General features: G+C 38.0%; 1 protein-coding gene across 3 annotated transcripts in view; it reads right to left on the bottom strand.

Moving 5' to 3' along the window:
* Positions 1-19,966, bottom strand: part of PRDM5 (PR/SET domain 5) — a 58,329-nt gene that overhangs the window by 4,230 nt on the left and 34,133 nt on the right. For 2 of the 3 annotated variants that reach the window (XM_058024876.1, XM_058024875.1), the window contains 2 exons: positions 9,916-10,001; positions 537-641 (listed from right to left, as the gene is read on the bottom strand). In XM_058024876.1, coding sequence (XP_057880859.1) covers positions 537-641; positions 9,916-10,001 — 191 coding nt within the window. The remainder of the gene's footprint in view (positions 1-536; positions 642-9,915; positions 10,002-19,966) is intronic. The other variant, XM_058024877.1, reaches the window with a different exon arrangement.

The raw sequence follows: 19,966 nt of genomic DNA on the forward strand, positions 1-19,966 counted from the left end.
TCTATGAACTGTCACAGGATATGCTGCATTTCAGCCCTGTGAGCGTGCACAGCATCCCAGATCCCCTCACTGAGCAACTAGAGGCTGTGGGCAGATGTTGAAAATATCAGACCAGATTTCACCAGAAACAGCCAATTCTGAATTCATATTTGTGTCATTCAACATCAGAAGCATTGAGATTCCATGTAATAAATTAAATCCCTTTTCCTACACCAGCTAATCTCCAACTATTAACCTGTCATACAATTCATACAGGAACCCAAGCAGCACGAACTTGTAAATGGTAACGTACAAATTGCATTACTAATGGTGAAAATAACCCTTATGGGATCAAAAACCATAAAATGAATGGGTGTGCATGGCTCTTGGCAAGCAAAGAGGGTACATGAAATTCCCTGAACGGTCCTGAATTCCTTGGGCAATCCAAGCCCACATGAAGTGTAACCATGCCACAAGCTCTAAGTACAAGGCCACAATACCCCTGCAATTAAATCCGGAGGCTGAGAAGACAAAGGGGAAAGAGGAGAGGAACTCACATCACACTGGAAGGGCTTCTCCCCGGTGTGGGTCCTCATGTGCTCGTCCAGGCCTCGCTTCTGACTGAAAGCCTTGTTACACTCGGAGCACTGGTACGGCTTCTCCTGCGCGCAATGACAACAGCGAGTGAAAGTGAGTCAACACAGAGCCCAGGCCATTAAAGGAGTGGAATTCCATGCTGGATGGTGCAAGTTTTATTTTCTCTCCAAGGTATTACAGTCAGTGAAAACAACAGAAAACGACTTTCAAATGATTAAGTGAAAGCTGGGAAAGCTGAGGCCTGACAGTTTCCACTTCAGCACCCACTTATGAATTAATTATCCGTTCCAGTCTTTCAGACTCAGCCATTTGGGGAGCCTGCTTTTTGTCACGTGAAAGGTACAGAAACATACAATTCCAATGTTCTTTCATTTATCCCCCAAAAATGCTTAAAGCACACAGACAAGTAAGATTATCTACAGAAACTTCAAGTTTGTCTGGAGGTTTCCAAGCAGGGGAAGAGGACGTACAAGGAAAGCTTGTGGCAGCAGAAAAACTTACTTTGAAAAGTGGTGACAGAAGGTTAATCACATACTCATTGCAGAATCTCAAAAGAAGTGCAGATGGCAACCAAACCATCTGTATTTTTATTAGAACTATTGGTTAGCAGCTACTGTAAAACATGATGTTAGAAAAGTTGCAATCTCATTAACCTGAAACAAATAATTAGAGATAAATAAGGAAACCCACTTATGTAAAGATTTTTTTCTTAGGTTCTTCCTTCGTGTAGAAATTTTTATAGGTGTAATTCCCCCTCAATTCCACTAAAGTTACAGAAAAACTGTACAGAAATCAACAATAAATCAATTAAATGCAAAAATTAGCATTATGGCAGTGAACATGGCCTCATTAAAATTTTCATGTTCTAGAGGCACCCTTATTTTTGCACCAACTAGACTTCCTTCACTCTTGTTCTACCTTTTTCTGTGGTCTTTAATTCTGTACTGCTTAAGTTCTGAAGAAAGGTATTTTATGAAAAGTAAATGCTTTTTACTAAATTAAATTGAAAGCAATGACTATAAATCAATAGGCCAAAAAAAGCAGCTAGATCTATGAATTAACAAATAATAGGCAGTAATCAAGTTCTTTGGGGAAATGATGTGGGATCCAAGGATGAATGAGATGGAACAACTCAGCCATTAAAGCAACCAAGAGAATAAGCTGTCTGGTTATTGAATTCCTACTCTCAGTCTCTGGGAACCATCAGGTCTCCATTCACCATACACCTAACACAGTGCACAATCAATTAGTGCTGGCTCTGTCCCAGTCTCTCTCTTTAGGGCAGGTCCAGAGACCTCAGTGGGGCAAAGATGGGGTTCTTTTATTTCACAGTCTCCTCCCACCAAGTTTCCTAGAAAAGGCAGTGTTACTGCCATGATTCTTCAGTAGACAGCAAAACATAACAAATTACCTAAAAAAGATCTGAATTGATCTGCAAAAAGAAAAAAAAAAAGTCATCTAGACCAAGAAGTTCATGTCACAAGGAGCTTTGCTGACTTGACTAACAATTTCATGGAGCAGGGTCTGCGTTTTTAAGGGAAATGTACGAATAAGCCATGTGAAAAGCAGGTTTCTGCAACAATCCTTTAATTGGTTTTGCATTGTGGTTAACACAAACCACATTTCTGTGAGTTCTCCAAAGGCAGCCTTTCTGTGTGGAGGCTGTTCCCCAGAAAGCGCAAAGTAAAGTATACGATGTGCACATCTTAAACACATACAAAAGCATTCACTACTGCAAGCTGCCCCAGGTGGACTGGCTCCCTTTTTATTATTTTGGTCTTCAGCTAACTGAAGAACTGACTTGATAAGGACCAGGTCAGTCATTCCAGTGCTAAATGGATTTCAGGATTCCAATTTGGACAAAGAGCCATTTTAAACTCTGGGAAGCTGGAGTCACAAACCTGGGCTGTATTATCTTCCCCCAGGTTATGTTTGGCCATTCTATATTTTATATTTGTATTATTCTCTGTGGCTAAAATGGTGTATCTAACACCCCCTTGGCATTCGTATTGAAATTCACATCTGTAGTGCATGAAACACATCCAAAGCTGTCTTTGATCTAATTTTAGATCCCTTCCATCTGTATATTCCAGTGACTTCAGCAGACATGACTGATTCACACCAGCCTCCTCTCTCCTGAGTGAAGCTGCCCTCCATTCAGATCTGTGTCTGTTTCAGGAAAACCAGTAGTGCTTTCCAGAGCAAAACTTGGCCCTCAGTTTATCTCCAGAGAAAAAGACTTATTTTTGTTGTTGATTTTGAAGAAAACATCATCCTCACAGATCAATTTCTTCAAAACAAAACATTCTGTGCTTTTCCCTTTCTCTCTGCTTCTTCTCCCCCTCATGTCAAATTTCCATTGCACAATGGCTGGAGAAAGCAACACTTGTAACATGGAAAAAGTGGTATTCGCTTGGCATAATCATCACTGCTTTAAATGTGAACAGACAAAAAAAAAAAAAAAGATAAAAACCATAGCAACAGGTCTGAAAAAGCTAATGCCACCACCAAAGGACAAAAGGGGCCAACACTGAGATAAGAAAAAAGCTGGACAAATTTAAAACATGAAGAAAAAGGAAAAACCTGCTAACTATCAACAAAACAGGAGCTCATTGGGAAGATGATCCAAATCTGACTTCAGTGGAGTTAGCAAGTGCTGGTACTATAAATCTGCCCTCTGCTGAAGAAGCATCTGCCAGGCCATGGCTGTGGTGGCAGCCAAGCTGAAGGGTTACATGTGTTTTCTTTTATTGACCGTCTAAACAAGGAAGGGAGCAGGGAGAGCGAGAGAAACAGGACATGGCTGATACTGCAGTGATTTAATACCTCAGTTTTAAGCATGCCAGGTATGAACAGAAATATGCAGGTCAGGATTTACAACCTTTCTGCCTCTGAACAAGGAAAGGCCAAGCAGAGCCCAATGATCCTCTGGAAGGTGCTTTGCTGTAAGACTGACCCATGCTGGCCCAAAAGCTCCCATCTCTGGTGGGTTTCACCATTAAAACTGAGAGAAATTAAACATTTTCAAAACCACATCAAATAAAACAGGGCCTGCAGTACACACTCCTGTGTCTGTGGACGGCTCAATCACAAATCACACCTTGAATTCTAAGCAAGTTGTGCTTTGCACTAGGAAAGACCTCACTCAAAACATGACAAATCTCAAGAACATTTGGTGAACCTTCAACAGCTTGACACAAACTGTGCACAGAGTGTCCTGCAAGCCCAGCAGATGGAATTACTCAAATGCAGAATATTTGAACTGCCAGCTGCTGCTGCAGCTGCCTGTATGGTCCTTAAGAACTATAAATACATTATGCACACTAAGGTAGCACCTGTGCTCTGTAAACCTGGCAATATTGGTTACACAGGTGAAACGGGAATGACTTCAGTAGGAGTCTCTCCAAGTTGATTTCTAAATCTGAATTTAGAACTATTTCATCAGCTCAACAGTTACAGCAAGACAAACATAATTTAAATATTATTATTAATAATATTATTATTATCATTATTACCCAATAAACATATCTCAGATGAAAATAAGAGTAAGGAACACAACTACCAACTTGATGGGCCTATATTTTCAACATGCTGAAAACTGAAACTTGAGAGAAGCTCAGAGAAAAAGGAAAAGCTGATCAGGTCTTGTATTACATGTAAATATTTACACTTGTGACGTGAATGTGACAACTGACAGGAATAATGGTGATGCTACAGGATACAAAAAGCAATTAAAATAAATAATCCCTTTCTTTCCATTATTCTAAAACAAAGCCTTCCTTTGCTCACAGAAAAATCTTAAAATGTCTGTTCATGAGACACTGCTACAGTAACATTATCTGCTTTTAAATGGCATTTTATGTGAAAATTTTGAAAATATTCATATTACTGTTACTAAATATGATTTATATGCTTGCATTATCACCTGAACAGAAGGTTTAATAAAAACCTGCTTTGAAAAAAACATCAGGCAAATGGAAAAATGTGGCCTAGAATGAACAAACATGACCAGCCAGATAACATTGAAATACACCAGCCATATCTGCAGCTACCAGGAGCTCATTACTCACAAAGAGAAATCTGGAAATCCTTCAGCTTTGCCAACCTGAAAATGCAGGAAATCTGCTTACACTTAAAATCACAGATAGCCCAAGTTAATGGACTCCAGTTTTCTATCTAAGTGAAAAAAAAATTCAAGAACTAACAAGATGCTCTCTCAGAACTAGAAAGTTTCTGCAGGTTACAGCAAGTGGCTGGCCCAGAGACAGAGGTCTACTTAAATTACTGACATAACATTGACACTGGAACACAAAGGGTGATGAGAATTTACAGCTCTACAGAAACAGTAGGGATTGGAAACTTATAATATTAAGCCTCAATTAAAAATCACTTACAAGAACATGTTGAAAAGCAAAATCCTTTAAAAAAATATTTCCAACAATTCGAGCAGGCCAAAAAATTTTCCTGTTAAAACAACTGTGAAATAATTCTGGCAGATTTAAACAAAATGTGACTTTTATTTGAAATGGCTAATGGTTTTTTTAGAACAGGTCTCAATTAATTCAGTTTTAGGAGTATTTTTAAAATAATCCTTTTTGCAATAAAATTTATAATTAAAACAAAAGCGTGAATCTTATCTCAAATGCCTGCCAGAAAAAAACTGCATTTCTTAGAAAGATCTAGTATATGCAATTCATTGGGCTTTACCATATCATTAACTTTCAATTTTCCATGACAGTCCTGCCCATAAACTGAAAAGTTCTCGTTCCTTTGCAATTTTTTGAACTTCTGAGGTAATTTCTGGCCCTAAAATTTAGTGAAGGAGAGTTTATGTAATCAGCATTGATGAAAATTCTATAGATGTTCACCTGCTCCTGGAAAACAACAACACCAATATTGAAAAAGTACATTTTCACTCTATGAGGAAGGCATGATCATCAGTCAACATCACATTAAAAAGTGTGAAAATATAAGTGCAGTGGTATTCAAACCTTCCACAGTCTATGTGCAAACACAGATTCCAGAAGCAAAGAAACCACAGCCCTGGCAAAGTCATCATCCTCAGGCAGATAGATTGGAACTCAACCCCTATCTCACCAACAGGGAAATATAGATAAAATCTAAGGTGGAAAAACCCCTCCAAATTCAGGCAACACATCATATTATCTCATTACTCACTGTCATGTGAAGTCTATCTTTAGTACACAAAGACATATTTTTTTTACAACAGCATTCTATGGTGCTTCTAAAACACACAACACTTCCTCAAACTTTAGGTTCAAATATTAGCTGAGAAACACAGGAAAAGTGAAATTATGTCAATACTGTCCTTGCATTATTTCTCATTTACTATTATCTTAATACTCCTTGGGTTAAAGAAGGGGGGGCAGTGTAAAGTTCCAAATGAGTGCCTTGGAGAGCCTGTTTAACTCAGGACCTGCTCTTGGTCAGGGAACAAAAAACACTGTCTGCAAGAGTCCTCTATAGGAAACTGCCTCACTTCCACACTCACCATGATTTATCCCTATGCCCATGAAATCCATAAATAAAACTCGAAATTATTTCAAGGTTGGTTAATTCCTACACATATTGTAGTTTAAACCTATTTAAATATTAATGTGTTTTAAAATAGGAGGCACTTATGCATGAAACAAAAATTATACACTGAAATGCCTCCAATCTTTAAATTACCTCAGAAATGTACCTCATTTAAGCACAGGCTGGCAGCTTCCACCCACTGGAACTCAGATTTTTAAAGCAGTTATAAAAATTAAATATATCTGTTATATGTAAATATAAAATATTTAAATCAAGTCATGAAAAGCCATTTTCAAATAGCTTCAACTCTTTCTGTTTTCCATCACTGAATCCAACTGTAATAAAATCACCATTCACAGAAGTAATGAAAACATCAATTCAACATGACAACAACTCTGGGCACCTATCAATGGCCATATTTCCAAGCATTAGCAATTCTATTGCTACAACATAGAACAATTTTTCCACATGTTTAAACTCATACATTGCCATGTTAAGTCAGGCCCTGAATAAAGCCTTAGGAAAGAGCTGAAGTTTCCTGCAGCGTGAGGGTTGGAAATGTGCATGTAACTCCCTCAAAGCTGATATGGTCTGTAAACTCATTTCATCAACAACTTCACTAAGTTCCTCATTTATGTTTTCCTAGGCTGTTATATTTCTCCTTAAGGGAAAAAACCCCAAACCTATCAAACCATAAAGCAAACACATTTACTTTCATAGAAACAAATCAGTGCTCAGGTGACATTTTACCATCAAGTGGGTGGTGTTTTCTGCCCTGCCCTGGCCAGCAGGAGTTTGGCCTTACCTTCTCTGTTTACCCCAGAGCTGGAGCTGACACCTGTGGCCACCCAGGCTGTGCTCACTTTAGCAGCTGCCAGACCTTAATCAACTTTCTCCAATGATTTTTCCAGCAGCCTTTCCTGATCCCCAGCATCAGGTCAGGCATTTAAGCCCACTGGTAAAATACGCTGAGATTTAATCTCTACCGTCTTTGGTGAATGCCACAGTATTACTTTAAAGCTACTTTTCACAAACTTTCTGGCCAAAAGACCAGATTCTTTTTTTCAAGATATTTATAAATAAAAATTTTATCATTGCAGAAGAGTGCTATGATTGTGTTTATTTCCACATTGCTAGGCTCAGCTGATAGAAAAATACTTTCAGTATTCATACATCTCGCTATTTACTTTCAACAATGATTTTGCATGCAAGAATGAATTTCAAATAAAATGCATGTGTAGGAAAGGGTAAAAAAGAAAGAGCAAACAACCTTACACCATTTTTAAAAGCCAAAACATGGGACGACTGAAAAGAGAAATTTTAGGGGGGACTTCCTGGTTTTTCTAGTTCTTAGAACTGACAGAAGGACCCCAACCTTTGGCAAACACAGTGCATTTTTTATTTCCTAATCTTTAGTTCATCTTTGTTTAAACAGCCTAGGAACACAGAACAAGTCCCGGTGCATTAGCATTGTGCTCAGGGGTCTCAAATGCTTTCTGCACAGGTTTCTTTCTTCCCTGGAAAAGTCCTTACATGGTGCAGTTAGAACACATCTCCTTCAGAGTCAGGATTCAGATCACAAGCCCTCACTTCAGGACAGACACCCCTGGGCAGCTTAGCAGCTCTTTCCTCTGCTCAAGGGGGGTTGGTTTGGTTCTGAATTCCTGACAAGCACCAATCTACTACTAAGATTAAATAAATCTTCACATTCTGGCCAAGACACAAATGGTGTCTTCCCCATTTACCTCTCAGTATTGCTGCTCCCACATTTCCTTTCCTTCCCTTTCCAATTCCCTTCACCACTCTGTTCTTCCACATCAGCTAAAATACATATTTATTCCCTTGTACCTGTACTAATATTAGTACAAGCTATTTACAAATACCTGGTAGTAATATGTACTCACCTGAACAATAAAACAACAATAGCTTATTATCCTGTAGTACTCCATGGATAATGTTCTGCAGAACAGACTCTGGCATAACTCCTTTTCCTGGCTTGAAAATCCATGGAAGTCAGTAATAAACTTTGTTTTTATTAATAATTTCAACCCTTTTTTTTCCCCTCCTCGTCCTAAGACCTCCTTTGATTTTTTAGCTGTCCAGTTCTACTCAGATATTAAACAAGGTGAACTGGGGGGAAAAGGGGAAGCTGAGACATGCAAGATTATAGCAACAGACCTCAATTAAGAAATTACTATTAATGTAAATGTTATCAGTACTGCTTGTTGTTACTTCTAAACAAAAAAAATATTTACATGGAGATAAATGAATATGTAATGGCAATCCAATATGAATGAGCCTCACTGTCCAGTTTTGGGGTAAGAGCAGCATCATCATAAAAAGAACCAAAATCTAATCAAGTCTAAAAAACCATGTTTGGTCTGCATATTTTAATCCTACAGCATAGCTGTGGGGATGACCAGCAGTCTTCTTAGCCCCTTCACACACAAAAATAAAAAACCTGAAACGTGACCCTTGAGGTGTAGATGATCAACACATCTCAAGTATATGGAAATACTTAGATTACATTTGGTGTGCACTGAGTTCTTTGTACCTCTAAGAATGGTATTTGGCCTCCATGGTACAGTAGAGCATTTCCTGAGACATTTTAAAACAAATTTTATTATGTCTAAAGCCTGTCTAATTACAGTGTCTACATATATTAAAAAGAAATAGGCGCTCCTTAAAATTTATTTTCCTAACTCCTTCCTTTCCTATCAGCTAAAAAATGCTTAGAAGAAAACATCACTTGGTGTAAATCACTGTACACTCTAAAAGCCTAATAACATTATTTTTCCTCTATTTTCCTTCTACAGAGGCTAGGGAGTGTTTGTTGTTCTTACTCAAACTGTATGAAAAATCAGGAAAAAAAAAAAAAGGATTTGGCACCATTTCAGAGCTTGTTTACTCCTCAGTCATGCAGAACTTAGATGGGTCATGAAATTTCTCATAGTGCAAACACAGTTAAGAGGGGACAGTAACAACAGAAAAGAATTTATAGCACTACTTAAAGTGATTTAACAGCTGGAAAAAAAGGAGAAACAACTAACAATATGAGACTAGCCTGTTCCCAATGAACTACCAAGAGTATTGCACAAACTACTCATTACTTGCATAGCTTGGGGTACAAAAGCTACAACTTTATCTAGCACCTCAGACTTAATATGCTTAAAATCAACATAGAACAGCAGAAATTTAAACAGTTTTTAATTTTACTTATTTAGAAAGCAATTCTGTGCGCCCACTTCCATGCGGAGACTACTAAGTCAAATGTCACCTTTCCTACTTCTCAGTAGATGCAAAATTTTTTTGGTTTGGCCTCAAGGCTGCATTGATCTCTATGAGCTGTAACAGCTCCCAGTTAAATAAAGTTATATAAAAATTGTCATCAGTTAATAAAGTACAGCCTCTAGAAAAGCTCACAGTGACTGGACTTTACAGGCACAGTAAGAATCGAAGCACTGGATATTGAAGTTTCAGTCACAGTGAAGCCTTTACAGAGCTGTTTACTCAGTAAACATTAACTTATATCTATAAATAACCATGGGTTAAATGAAGAGGTTAGTACAGCTATTATTTCAACATAAAAGAAATTAAACACAGAAAAAATAGAAGGTAATGGAGTTCTAATTAGAATTTGCAAGTTAATGACTTGAATCTTTGCCTCTTATTTTGATAGGCATAAAATACCTTGGTTGGCAGAGCCTAATCACTACACAAACAGCAATTAATTACTTTTCAGCACAGGAGTCCCAGACAATCCACAAGCAAGCATAAAAACTCCTCTTGTGCGGGACTTACCCTGGTGTGGGTGCGAATGTGCATCTTCAAGCCATCGTTCTTGCTGAAAGCTTTGTCACAGTAGGGACACTGGTAAGGACGCTCACCTGGGAACAAGAGAAGCATCAGGACCCAGAAATGTGCCCTCAGAGGATGAAGGCCTTGCAGCACAGCTCTTGGTCAAACTGAACTGCTTTTCTCTACAAAGAGCAGATTTAAACTTTAGAAAAATTACAAAAAATCCTGCCTGAGTGGGATAGAGTGCTGGATCAAAATATTCCTCTTTGCTGACTGATCTTGCACTACAATATATGAATACACACAGACAGCCTTGGGGGAAGTAAAACCAAAAAGAAAACACCTAATGCCCTTGCTCAAACCACATTCTACAGTGATTTACACACGGTCACTTTTATGGTTAGGCATTAACTGCTCCCAAATATTTTTTCTATTTCACATCTGGTCGTCATTAGAGGCCTCTGGGTGTCAGAATCCCAATGGAATATAAAATCCACTCTTTTATAATGCTGGATCTGTGTTAGAAGCTGGTTAATCAAAAGTTTGTGCAGTATCTGAGTCCCAATTTATGACTGAAGTAGAAGCAGAACAGTGTTAGCATCTCCCTTGCAGCATCCCATATCTGAAAGGTATTTGTTTAATGCTCCATTATGCCGGTGTCATTTGGCATCCATTTTCCCAAACTCACATTAGTGTAATGTGGATACTGAGCCGTTCAGAGACAAACAGCAAAGAGTTTCTGAGCACCATCATTTGGAAGACATGTACTTGAATTTTTAACTCTTCAGGCAATGCACCAGTATCTGAGTGTACTGCCTCCTGTTCCTGCATACAACACTTTAAAAACAAAGATCAGGCTGTTTCCATTACAAAACACAGTAGAAAAATTGACAGAAAATTTTCTGTTAACAAAATGGATTTTGTTCTACACAACCATAATGCTGAAGGTGTCTTTTCAAATAAAGGTTTGTCACAAGTTAAGTAAAGCCTGTTTTATAAAAGTCAATGCACTGCTTTCTGCTCACAAAGATATTTCTGCATGCATAGATTTGACACAGACCAAATGTCAGGCACTTATTAACACTCACACTCAATCTTCTAAAACAGGCAAGCAAGATTAACTCCATTTCACAGTTTAAAAATTCCAAACCACACTATTTCTCTGATATACCAAAAATATTTACAAAAAGGTACTGCTGGACATGAAATCTCCATTTTCACACATTGTGTAGAGATTCAAGGGCACCTGAGGTGAGATGATTATTTAGGGAAGAGGATTGGCCACCGTCCTCTATTTTGTAGAACAATTATTTTGCTCTTTTTTCTTTTACTTCTGTAGAGGGAACTGTGAATGTCAGAAGCACAAGATTGGCCAGTAAGGCACTTGTAAACACAAATATTCTTCTCTCTTGAATTCTGTTATCTCTCAGAAAGCTCAGCTTTCTGAGAGATAACAGAATCGGTGTGAATTGGGGTTTGAGGTTCTTTTTAGGAAGATGACAACCTCTGTGTTAGAGCTGTATTTTCACTGAGCAGTTTGATATATGATCCTCTCTCTCCTGACCCTCGATGCCCTTAATTCATGCCCCCGAAATTCAAACACTCCAACAGTTGTCAGTACTCAAATATTGAATTAATTCAGCTGACATTTTTATGTCTGGGGGCTTTTGAACAGAGAATTTAAAGCTTTCAGCAGTTTGTAAGCAGATGAGCGATGACAGGTAGGAGTTGTACCCTCCTCCCTCTCGTCTCTTTAAAGAGAAAGACTTTTGCCTTTAAAGGATGGGCTTGAGTTTGTCTGAAACAGATTAACAGCGTCCCTCTGAAATCAACCACGGACACCATGGTGCTTGATGAGGAAAGCCTCAGGAGCTTTCAGCAGATGCCAGCAGAGGGCAACAATGACTCCACATCACCTGAAAAAGTCACACCTGAAAAAGTCAGGCTTGGAGCTGCTGTTGTAAACTGTCCACTGCCAAAAATCTCCACTGCTCCAAAAGTCGAGTTTACTGCCTAACTTAGACTGCCAGCTCTGACTTGACATTCAAACTAGGAACCATCTTGTTTTTCTAAATTATATAAATTTCTCATGCACTTGTGTGAAAAAATTCCCAGTAAAACTACTTAAAAGATGTTCCTAAGTAATTTTACTGTTGCTCTTACTTTTTGTTATTTTCTTTCACCTTTGGAGCTTGCATGCTTAGAATTTATTCAAGTTCCCTGGTGCTGACACAAGCATCTACCCCGAGCATAAACATTTTTTAAACTTATAACTTATCTGCTACCTCAATTTTGTAGGATTTTACAAAATTAACAATGGACCACTTAAAATACATCTGTGCTAGCAACAACCAAGTTTCTTAGTATAAATTTCTTACTAACTGCTCTCTGGAAAGGGCCTCTGTAGTCTGTCTCAGAAGTGAATAAACTGCCCTCTGACAATGCATCTTTTTTGCTATTTACTGTCTCAGGAGCCCAGCTAACTAACTTACATTAAATATCTGATCTTGTGGACAGCAGATCTGGCAAGATTATTACAACTCTACATAAAAAATAACTTCCTTCCTTGCTTCTGAGCCAGCCTAGGCAAACGTTATTCATGCTGCCAGTCAGCTTCTCATCAGAATGATTCCACGTTTAAGGAGATTACTGGGAAGCAGGTGTTCCCCAAGAGAAGTCTTACACACTCTGTCCCACTCTAAGTCCTGTAAGATAAACAGGAACAGTTTAACTTCCTCTTATCGTGTTATAAGCAGATGGAATAAGACGGCAACGAAGGGAAATGCAGATTTGAAAAAATGAATGCTAGAAATATTCCTCCCACTTGTGAAGGCTTGTGCACTTGTGAAGTGCAACGTTTCATAGAAAACTACTGCCAGTGTCCACAAAGGAGAGGGGGTTGTGCTTGCACAAAGTTTAGAATTGTCACTGAGACAAACTGGAGAGCAAGGGCCATGTGATAGAAGCTGCTGGCAAAGTGACATTGTCCAGCAGGGCTTTCACATCCATCTACAGCCAGACAAGGACTACCAAAACCCCATTACAAACACTGCAGTAATAAATTTCAGGTTGTGCACTAAAATTGTGGAGATTTCCAGATGCAAAATTCCTCTGATCAGAAAATGAATGGATCTCTACCAAAGAGTTACTAAGAAAAGCAAATTAAATACCTGGCAAGTCACGAGCCTCTATTTCCCTCGTCTTCACAAGAACGAGTTACTAAGAATTGAAGTGAAAGAAAGATTTCCCCTAGATAAACTACAACAACTTCTTGGATTTGCTGCTAGAAGAACATTTATGAGATGGTGTCAATTTGTGATAACACCAGACTAAGAGGGGGTGCACTTTAAGTAAAGTCAATGCCAATTAACAACTAGGCCATTTGCACTCTGCATTTTTATATAAACACATTTTTATATATAGTTATATACACAAAACATAGAAGTATTTTTATGTTTGCGTGTTTTTAAAATTTGTTTTCTAAACAAAGCTATTGCTTTCATTAAAATAACAGAAGAGTCAAGCAAGTCAAGCGTAACAAATGTGTAAGTTCACCCCTGAGTTACAACTGACTGTCATGTCCCTGCTGTTCCAGAACAAACTGCTCAACACAATAATGGCACTTCTGTACAAATAACCCCAAATAAATAATCCTGGGATAAATTGCAGTGGATTTAGCATAATTCAAAGTCTAGACATTCTACTTCCAGATTTCATATGAACAAAAAAATCAGAGCTTTTAACATAATAACAATAAATTTAACCTTAATACAAGGATTATGAAAAACAATTCCATGATTGAAAAACATATGGGATTTTGATCTGAAACTACGTCATGACAGAATGGACATATTTTTTTCTCCTCTCCATCTCTAGCTTGAGATCACAATACCTAGTGGACCTTAATGTGGCTTAAGAAGTTAAATAGCAGATTCTCCCACTCTGGTTGGGTTCAGGACAGCTTGCCATGAGACATCTGCCATCAGAGGCGCTCTAAGGCAGCATTTACACTGAGTTTAGCACACAGATCTCCCAAACTCAGACACAAAACAATTAAGAAACAAATCTATGTATACATTAGTTTTTGAAGGTTTCAGTGGCTACAGGTAGACATTTAATAAGGACTTTGAGACAGTTAATCAAGCTGGTCATAAACATTGCTATTTTCATACCGCATTTTGCATTCCCTGGAGTCAGCTGAGCCGCAAAAATAAAGCTGGTTCTCAAGTTAGGTGAAAACCTGATTAGAACTACCAATGTTACTGATTACTTCAGAACAATAGCCTCAAATAAGATTAAGCCAATATGTACTTTACAGCTGAGAAATGCATTCCCATCCAATGAAAAAAATGAAAAAGGAAACATCCATCTGAGAAATAGTCCTAATCTGAAGAGCCCAGCAAACCAAAGAAACAGTCTCACTGCTCTTTCAAACCATACCAGGCACTGATTTTATTTCATCTGTGAAATCTGCAGTCCTGCTTGCTGTCCCTGTTCCCCTGCAGCTTGCGTAGACACAAATACACACAAATACAATTCTCAGGTATTCATGTTAGCCTTCAAGCAGGATTCTCTGGCTTGCTGTCTTTACTGGAACTCAATTGTTCAGTTAAGGAATGAAGAATTTGAATTAAGCAATGAAATTATCAAGGTGGGGTTTTTCATACACTTTTTAATACATTTCTGCCCAGCTGGGGAATTGAGCATCAATGATTTTGGTCAACGTCCACAAACACCAGAAAAAGACCTACAACAAACTGCACAGAACATCAGATCATGTGCAGCATATGCAGCCTCAAGAACTCCTCTGTTTAGTTTTCTTTACAAAAATGAATAAATATAATTACAGCAATGTGGTCCTCAGACTATTTCCCTTATTCTCCCTTTCATAGCTCCCTTTCAGATGGTGAATTATTATTTTTTTTTTGGGATTAGAAGATTTTTTTAAAATAAAAAATTGTTCTGTTTTTCCGTATAAATATATATATACGTGCATTATTTCAAAACATCAGCTTTCACAACAGTTATAGCTAATTATAATCCTTTTTAAAGTCCTAACTCAAGCCTGGGGTAGGGGAGAGGGTTAGAAGGGAGCCTCTACCACTGCCCAACTGCAGTGGAATGAGCAGAGTTCACCTGGGGAGGAATTTGGAGGCCATCTGGATCACACATTTAACACTCCTTACCAGATGATCCACAGGGCAGCCCAGAATGGGAATTTCAAGGGGGCTTTTTAAGTCAGAGATAATCTGGGGCGATGACAGCATTCAACAGCAAGTAAGGATGGGCAAAAGGTTAATGGATGTAACAAAATTATAATCTGTGACATCTGCTTCAGAACACTGCTCAGAGAGGGCACCTGACAGCTTCACACATTTATTCTCAGCTGCTCTTGCCCTTAAACAGTGTTCCCATTCAATTAAAAACTGTGTGTCCTTAATTGAACATGGTTCAGTTAATGCACTATACAAATATGCACACACAAACACAAATAAACCTAAAATACACAGCTCTGAATTTCTCCCACTTGGAAGGGGATTTCATTAGGAATCAAAATTAAATTAAACAGGAATTCAGTGAACCCAGTGATTCCATCAGAACTTCAATTAGAAAATGTCAGGAAACCATTCACTGAGGAAAGATTAAAAATTCACAAGTCAAGAAAATATTCAGTACATTTCACCACTTTGGTGTTGCAGTCCTGCGAGAAAACCAACACCTCTTTAAAATAATGAAGTTCCTCTTGTGTAGAGGTGGCAATTTCCTACATCCTGAGTAGCATCTTCAAAAGCATTTAATAGCCTGCATCTCTCAGGCATTTCTGTCATTTTGACCAGGGATTCCAGGGAGGGAAAAGAACGGAAGAGTAATCAAGAAGCCTGGCCAACTGCAACAATGAGCTGATTTCCTTACGACATCTGGACTAGTCTGAATCCAGCCTACACAATAAAAAGTGATCTGGCCTGTGCAAAATCCTGGCCTGCCTCTTTTTTAGCCACTAAACACTCAAAATTTAGCTCTTGAGAAGGTACAGGAGTCCCCACACAGAAACAGCTCTCTCATGCCAAGAGCTAAGCAACTTTGTGATCTGAAAGATAAAATCTTGAGGACCTCAGCTGAGACAAGACCCAGAAACACCAAAAGCGCAGGTAATTTTATACTCATCATGGGCCAGATAAGGAAAGGGATAGGTCTGACTGCTCTGAGAACAGTCCTGTGCTCTGAGAAACACTCCTCAGGTATGGGGCAGAGACATTTCTTACTTCATTTTAACCAACATTCAAATCTGGCAGACTCTGAAGACAAGAGATGAATGCCTCTGTTTTTTCAAGTGGTTTGTTTCCTCACTGATGATGAATAACTCTGAGTTTGTGTATTTGTGAATGCTTTCTAACCAAACTCCAACACTCATTTTCCAGGCACCAGGGAGAACTAGAATTGGTTTCATGTAAATCAACAACGTGCATTTCCCATCCACTAAAAGTCACATATTTATTAAGAAAAAACCTCAAATCCTATTCTAGCAAAGTAAGAAAAAAACAGAAGGCTTGAAATATTTTTTCCTATTACTTATCTTTTTCCTAGTATTTAGTAATGCTTTAATTTTTGAGGTATAGAAGTGGTATTTTCACAGCTGAGATGGTTTGTTTTCTGCAAAGTTTAGGGTTTATTCAAAGAATTCAGATTATTTCTAGTTAAGACCAGTAAAATGTTTGCCCTATGTGGTCCACCAAAATTATCATTATATAATTGAGATATTGGCTATTTGCCACTAAATGAATCATAAAGACTAGTAAAAAATCCTACAAAATAAGAAGACTATCTGAATCCATGCAGTGAAGCATGAACTACCATTATTACTTACTTACAGCCTCTCATCAGTTCTACAGTGGTATCAAGATTTTAAGTCATCTTAAGTAAGAAATAAAAACCAGACACAACTTTGAAGAAAAAACCAGTTCCATTCTTTGCAGCTATCAGTGGAATTAAACAATCTGATTTCTCTATGAATGGAAAATGTAGCATCTATTACTTCAGTGAACCCAATGGTCAACTAAGTCTTTTAAAGAACAGCATTAATCCATCAGTAACTCATTTGATCTAAAGAGGTCTCATTCAAATAATCTATCCCTCAAAAGAACATTTCCTCATTCATGGGTACAGACAACAAGAAGCTGACAGCTGCATGAAACTTTACAGGTATTTTTAAAGATTTAGCTGTTGTCTGGAGATGAACAAGACAATGATGTATAAACTGAAAGGTTTAGAAATGCAGAACCTTACCTCTGAGGCCTTCTGCAAGCTCCTTTTTAAACTGGGTAGATAAAAGAGGGATCATTTATAAGTTATTAATAGAAAGAACCTATCTGTAGACATTTGCAAGCTGTTCACTGACTAGATACAGATACATTCCTTCACATACTTCATTGGCATATGAGAGGAAGTTCCCTCAAGCTTGCCTTTTATCTTTTTTCCTATGTAAGAAAATATAAATTACTTGTAAGGTAATTTAGCAGAAGATCTGCAGGAATGAGGATCCTGGCTGTACATTATTATGTACATGAACCAACAGTTGCTTGTTTAGCTATTAAACCTTTGGTGATATATTTTACACCATAATAAATAAAATTTATCCTGTACTTGAACTCATTACTTCCTTCAACTACTTTGAAGTCTTCTGTGTTCAGAGATGACTGAACTACTGTTAAAAACCAAAGATCTTTATTATTACAACTCCACTACTAAAATTTTACTTGCCCAGGAATTTTGTCTTAGAAGTGCAAAATCTGAACTGAGACATTTATGTAGTTGGGACTAAGTAGGATTGTAAATGTGCTCAAAAGCTTAGTTAACTTGTAGAAATGGGACTACAATGGCAAAATCAGGTGCATAACATCAGGCTCTCAGTGCAGGAGGCATTTCAAGAAGGCAATCAGCAACTCAAGTTATATATCTTTGAAAGCTTATAAAACAATCTCTAACATAAATTGAAAAACATTGTGTTAGCACAAAGGATAAAAAAGTCTGTGGTCCAAACGCTTTTTGCTGTTTTAATGTAATCTCTCAGTATTATCTTTTACTCATACACATGGAAGTCAATTTTCAAAGAACCTTCTCAAGTCATGCTTAAAAAACCAACCTGCTTTTTGGAACTAGCAGAGCATGTAACATGTAAGAAAGACACAATAAGTCATGGCTTTCAAATGATATAGAATTGAAAAACTCATCTTTTCAGAGAACATTTAGGACAGATGTAAGTTATCTTACTGGCTTATTATTAGGACTTGGACTAACTGTGATGGTAAAAGCAAAGTAAGGTTATATTTTAACCTATATTTACTCATCATTTTCTGGAAGACGTTTATGGCCATTAGTTGTTCCGTATCAGTAGGGAAAGAAAGGACAGAATTACAGTTAAGTACCTTAATTCCCCTAGCTCTAAAAGAAATTTACCTGCAAATACAAACCACTTCAGAACAACTTTCACTGCTGCACAGCTTGATGTGCTACATCCCAAGGATGGAAGGGATTAGGACACAACTAATTAGGAAGGCAACAGCATAAACAGCAAACAGATAAAATGTGTTTTTATATCCAGATACCCACACAGGCACGCACAAATCCACACACACCCCACAGCAATTAACACCTTTAAACAGATATGCATAAGGCAACTGAGAAGCTGCACAAACTGCAGCCAGAAACTGCTAACACTGAAAGTTGCTTAAAACTTCAGGGAAGCGATTAACCTCCCAGCCCCTGGGTTTCCAGCCCGTGGAGCAGACCATAGGATTTCTTTTACAATTTATGAACAAGCCAAGGAATTTATATCACAGTCAAAGGATTCTTTTGCTGAATTAACCCCAGCTCCCTGTGACCCTAAGAAGTCATAAACCAACAGGATACAGGAGAGGGAGAATGTGCTCTAGTGTTTCAGCTGACCTGCAGAGCGCTGTCTGTGTCATGCCAAGGCTGAAACCCAGATGATGAATTACAGAGCAACACTCCAGGTTCAGAGGCAAAGATCACCCCCTTCCCTCTGTACATGCACATGCAGACATGTTCACTCACCCCAAACCAGCTCAGTTGCTGCAAAAGGCCAAGTGCTGCTTGGGCTCATTTACAAAGTCTTATTCTAACACAGAAGAGAGAAGGAAATTGCTTATCCAGGAAGTGTGCATGTCTGTGTGGAACAACATTCAAGAGCACATGCTGCATATTAAATAAAAGACAAAACCCCACTGAGCTTCTCTTTCTGTATATGGATTATTAAGCATATCAAAAATATCATTCCAAAGCAGAACCAGAGAGGTACCCTAGAACCTCAGCTTTTGTAAAGAAGAATTTCATAGACATAAGGAAGAGAAAAAGTGATGTACAACACTTTTTAAAATAACCTCTACCTGAATTTGTTTTGTAAATACAGAACAAAACCTCTACACAAAGTAGACAATAAAGCAAAGTCTAGCTGACCACAGAAAGATAATGGGATAATATGACAAAGACCTCAAACCTCATCACCTGTAACCACAAAGACAAAAGGTCTTGGCAATGTTTACATTTATGGACTGCTTAGTTGCACCAAAAGCTCAAGGCTTATTCAGAAGGATGAATCATCTCCTGAAAACAGACAGTGGCTGCTTAAAATGAAAAGTGATACTTTCAAGTCTGACCAAAGAGAAAAAGGATGGCACAGTTTTGAAATTATTAATTCAAATCCAAAGAATTTAACAGACACCAATACCAATCACTGCAACATTTAGAAACCAAACATTAATCTCTGAATAAATTAAGTTCTGAAGATTTCTTACTCCTCAGAAATTCCCTGTAAAGCTATCAAGAATTTTCTCATTGTAGGGAACTTAAGAGTGCTCAACTTCTTTTTTACCCTGCTTGCAGATGACTTGGATTTCCTTCAGCAGCTCCCCTTACGTTCTTTGGGAATGATTCAAGGTATTCCTCAGAAATCCATGTTCCCTCAGGCTCACTGAACCCTGGACAACAATTTCCTCTCGTGATCAGTGTGCTTGTGTTATGACAAAGAACAACATGG

Source organism: Melospiza georgiana, chromosome 5 (genome assembly GCF_028018845.1).
Source record: "Melospiza georgiana isolate bMelGeo1 chromosome 5, bMelGeo1.pri, whole genome shotgun sequence".
In the NCBI taxonomy this organism is placed as follows: Eukaryota; Metazoa; Chordata; class Aves; order Passeriformes; family Passerellidae; genus Melospiza; species Melospiza georgiana.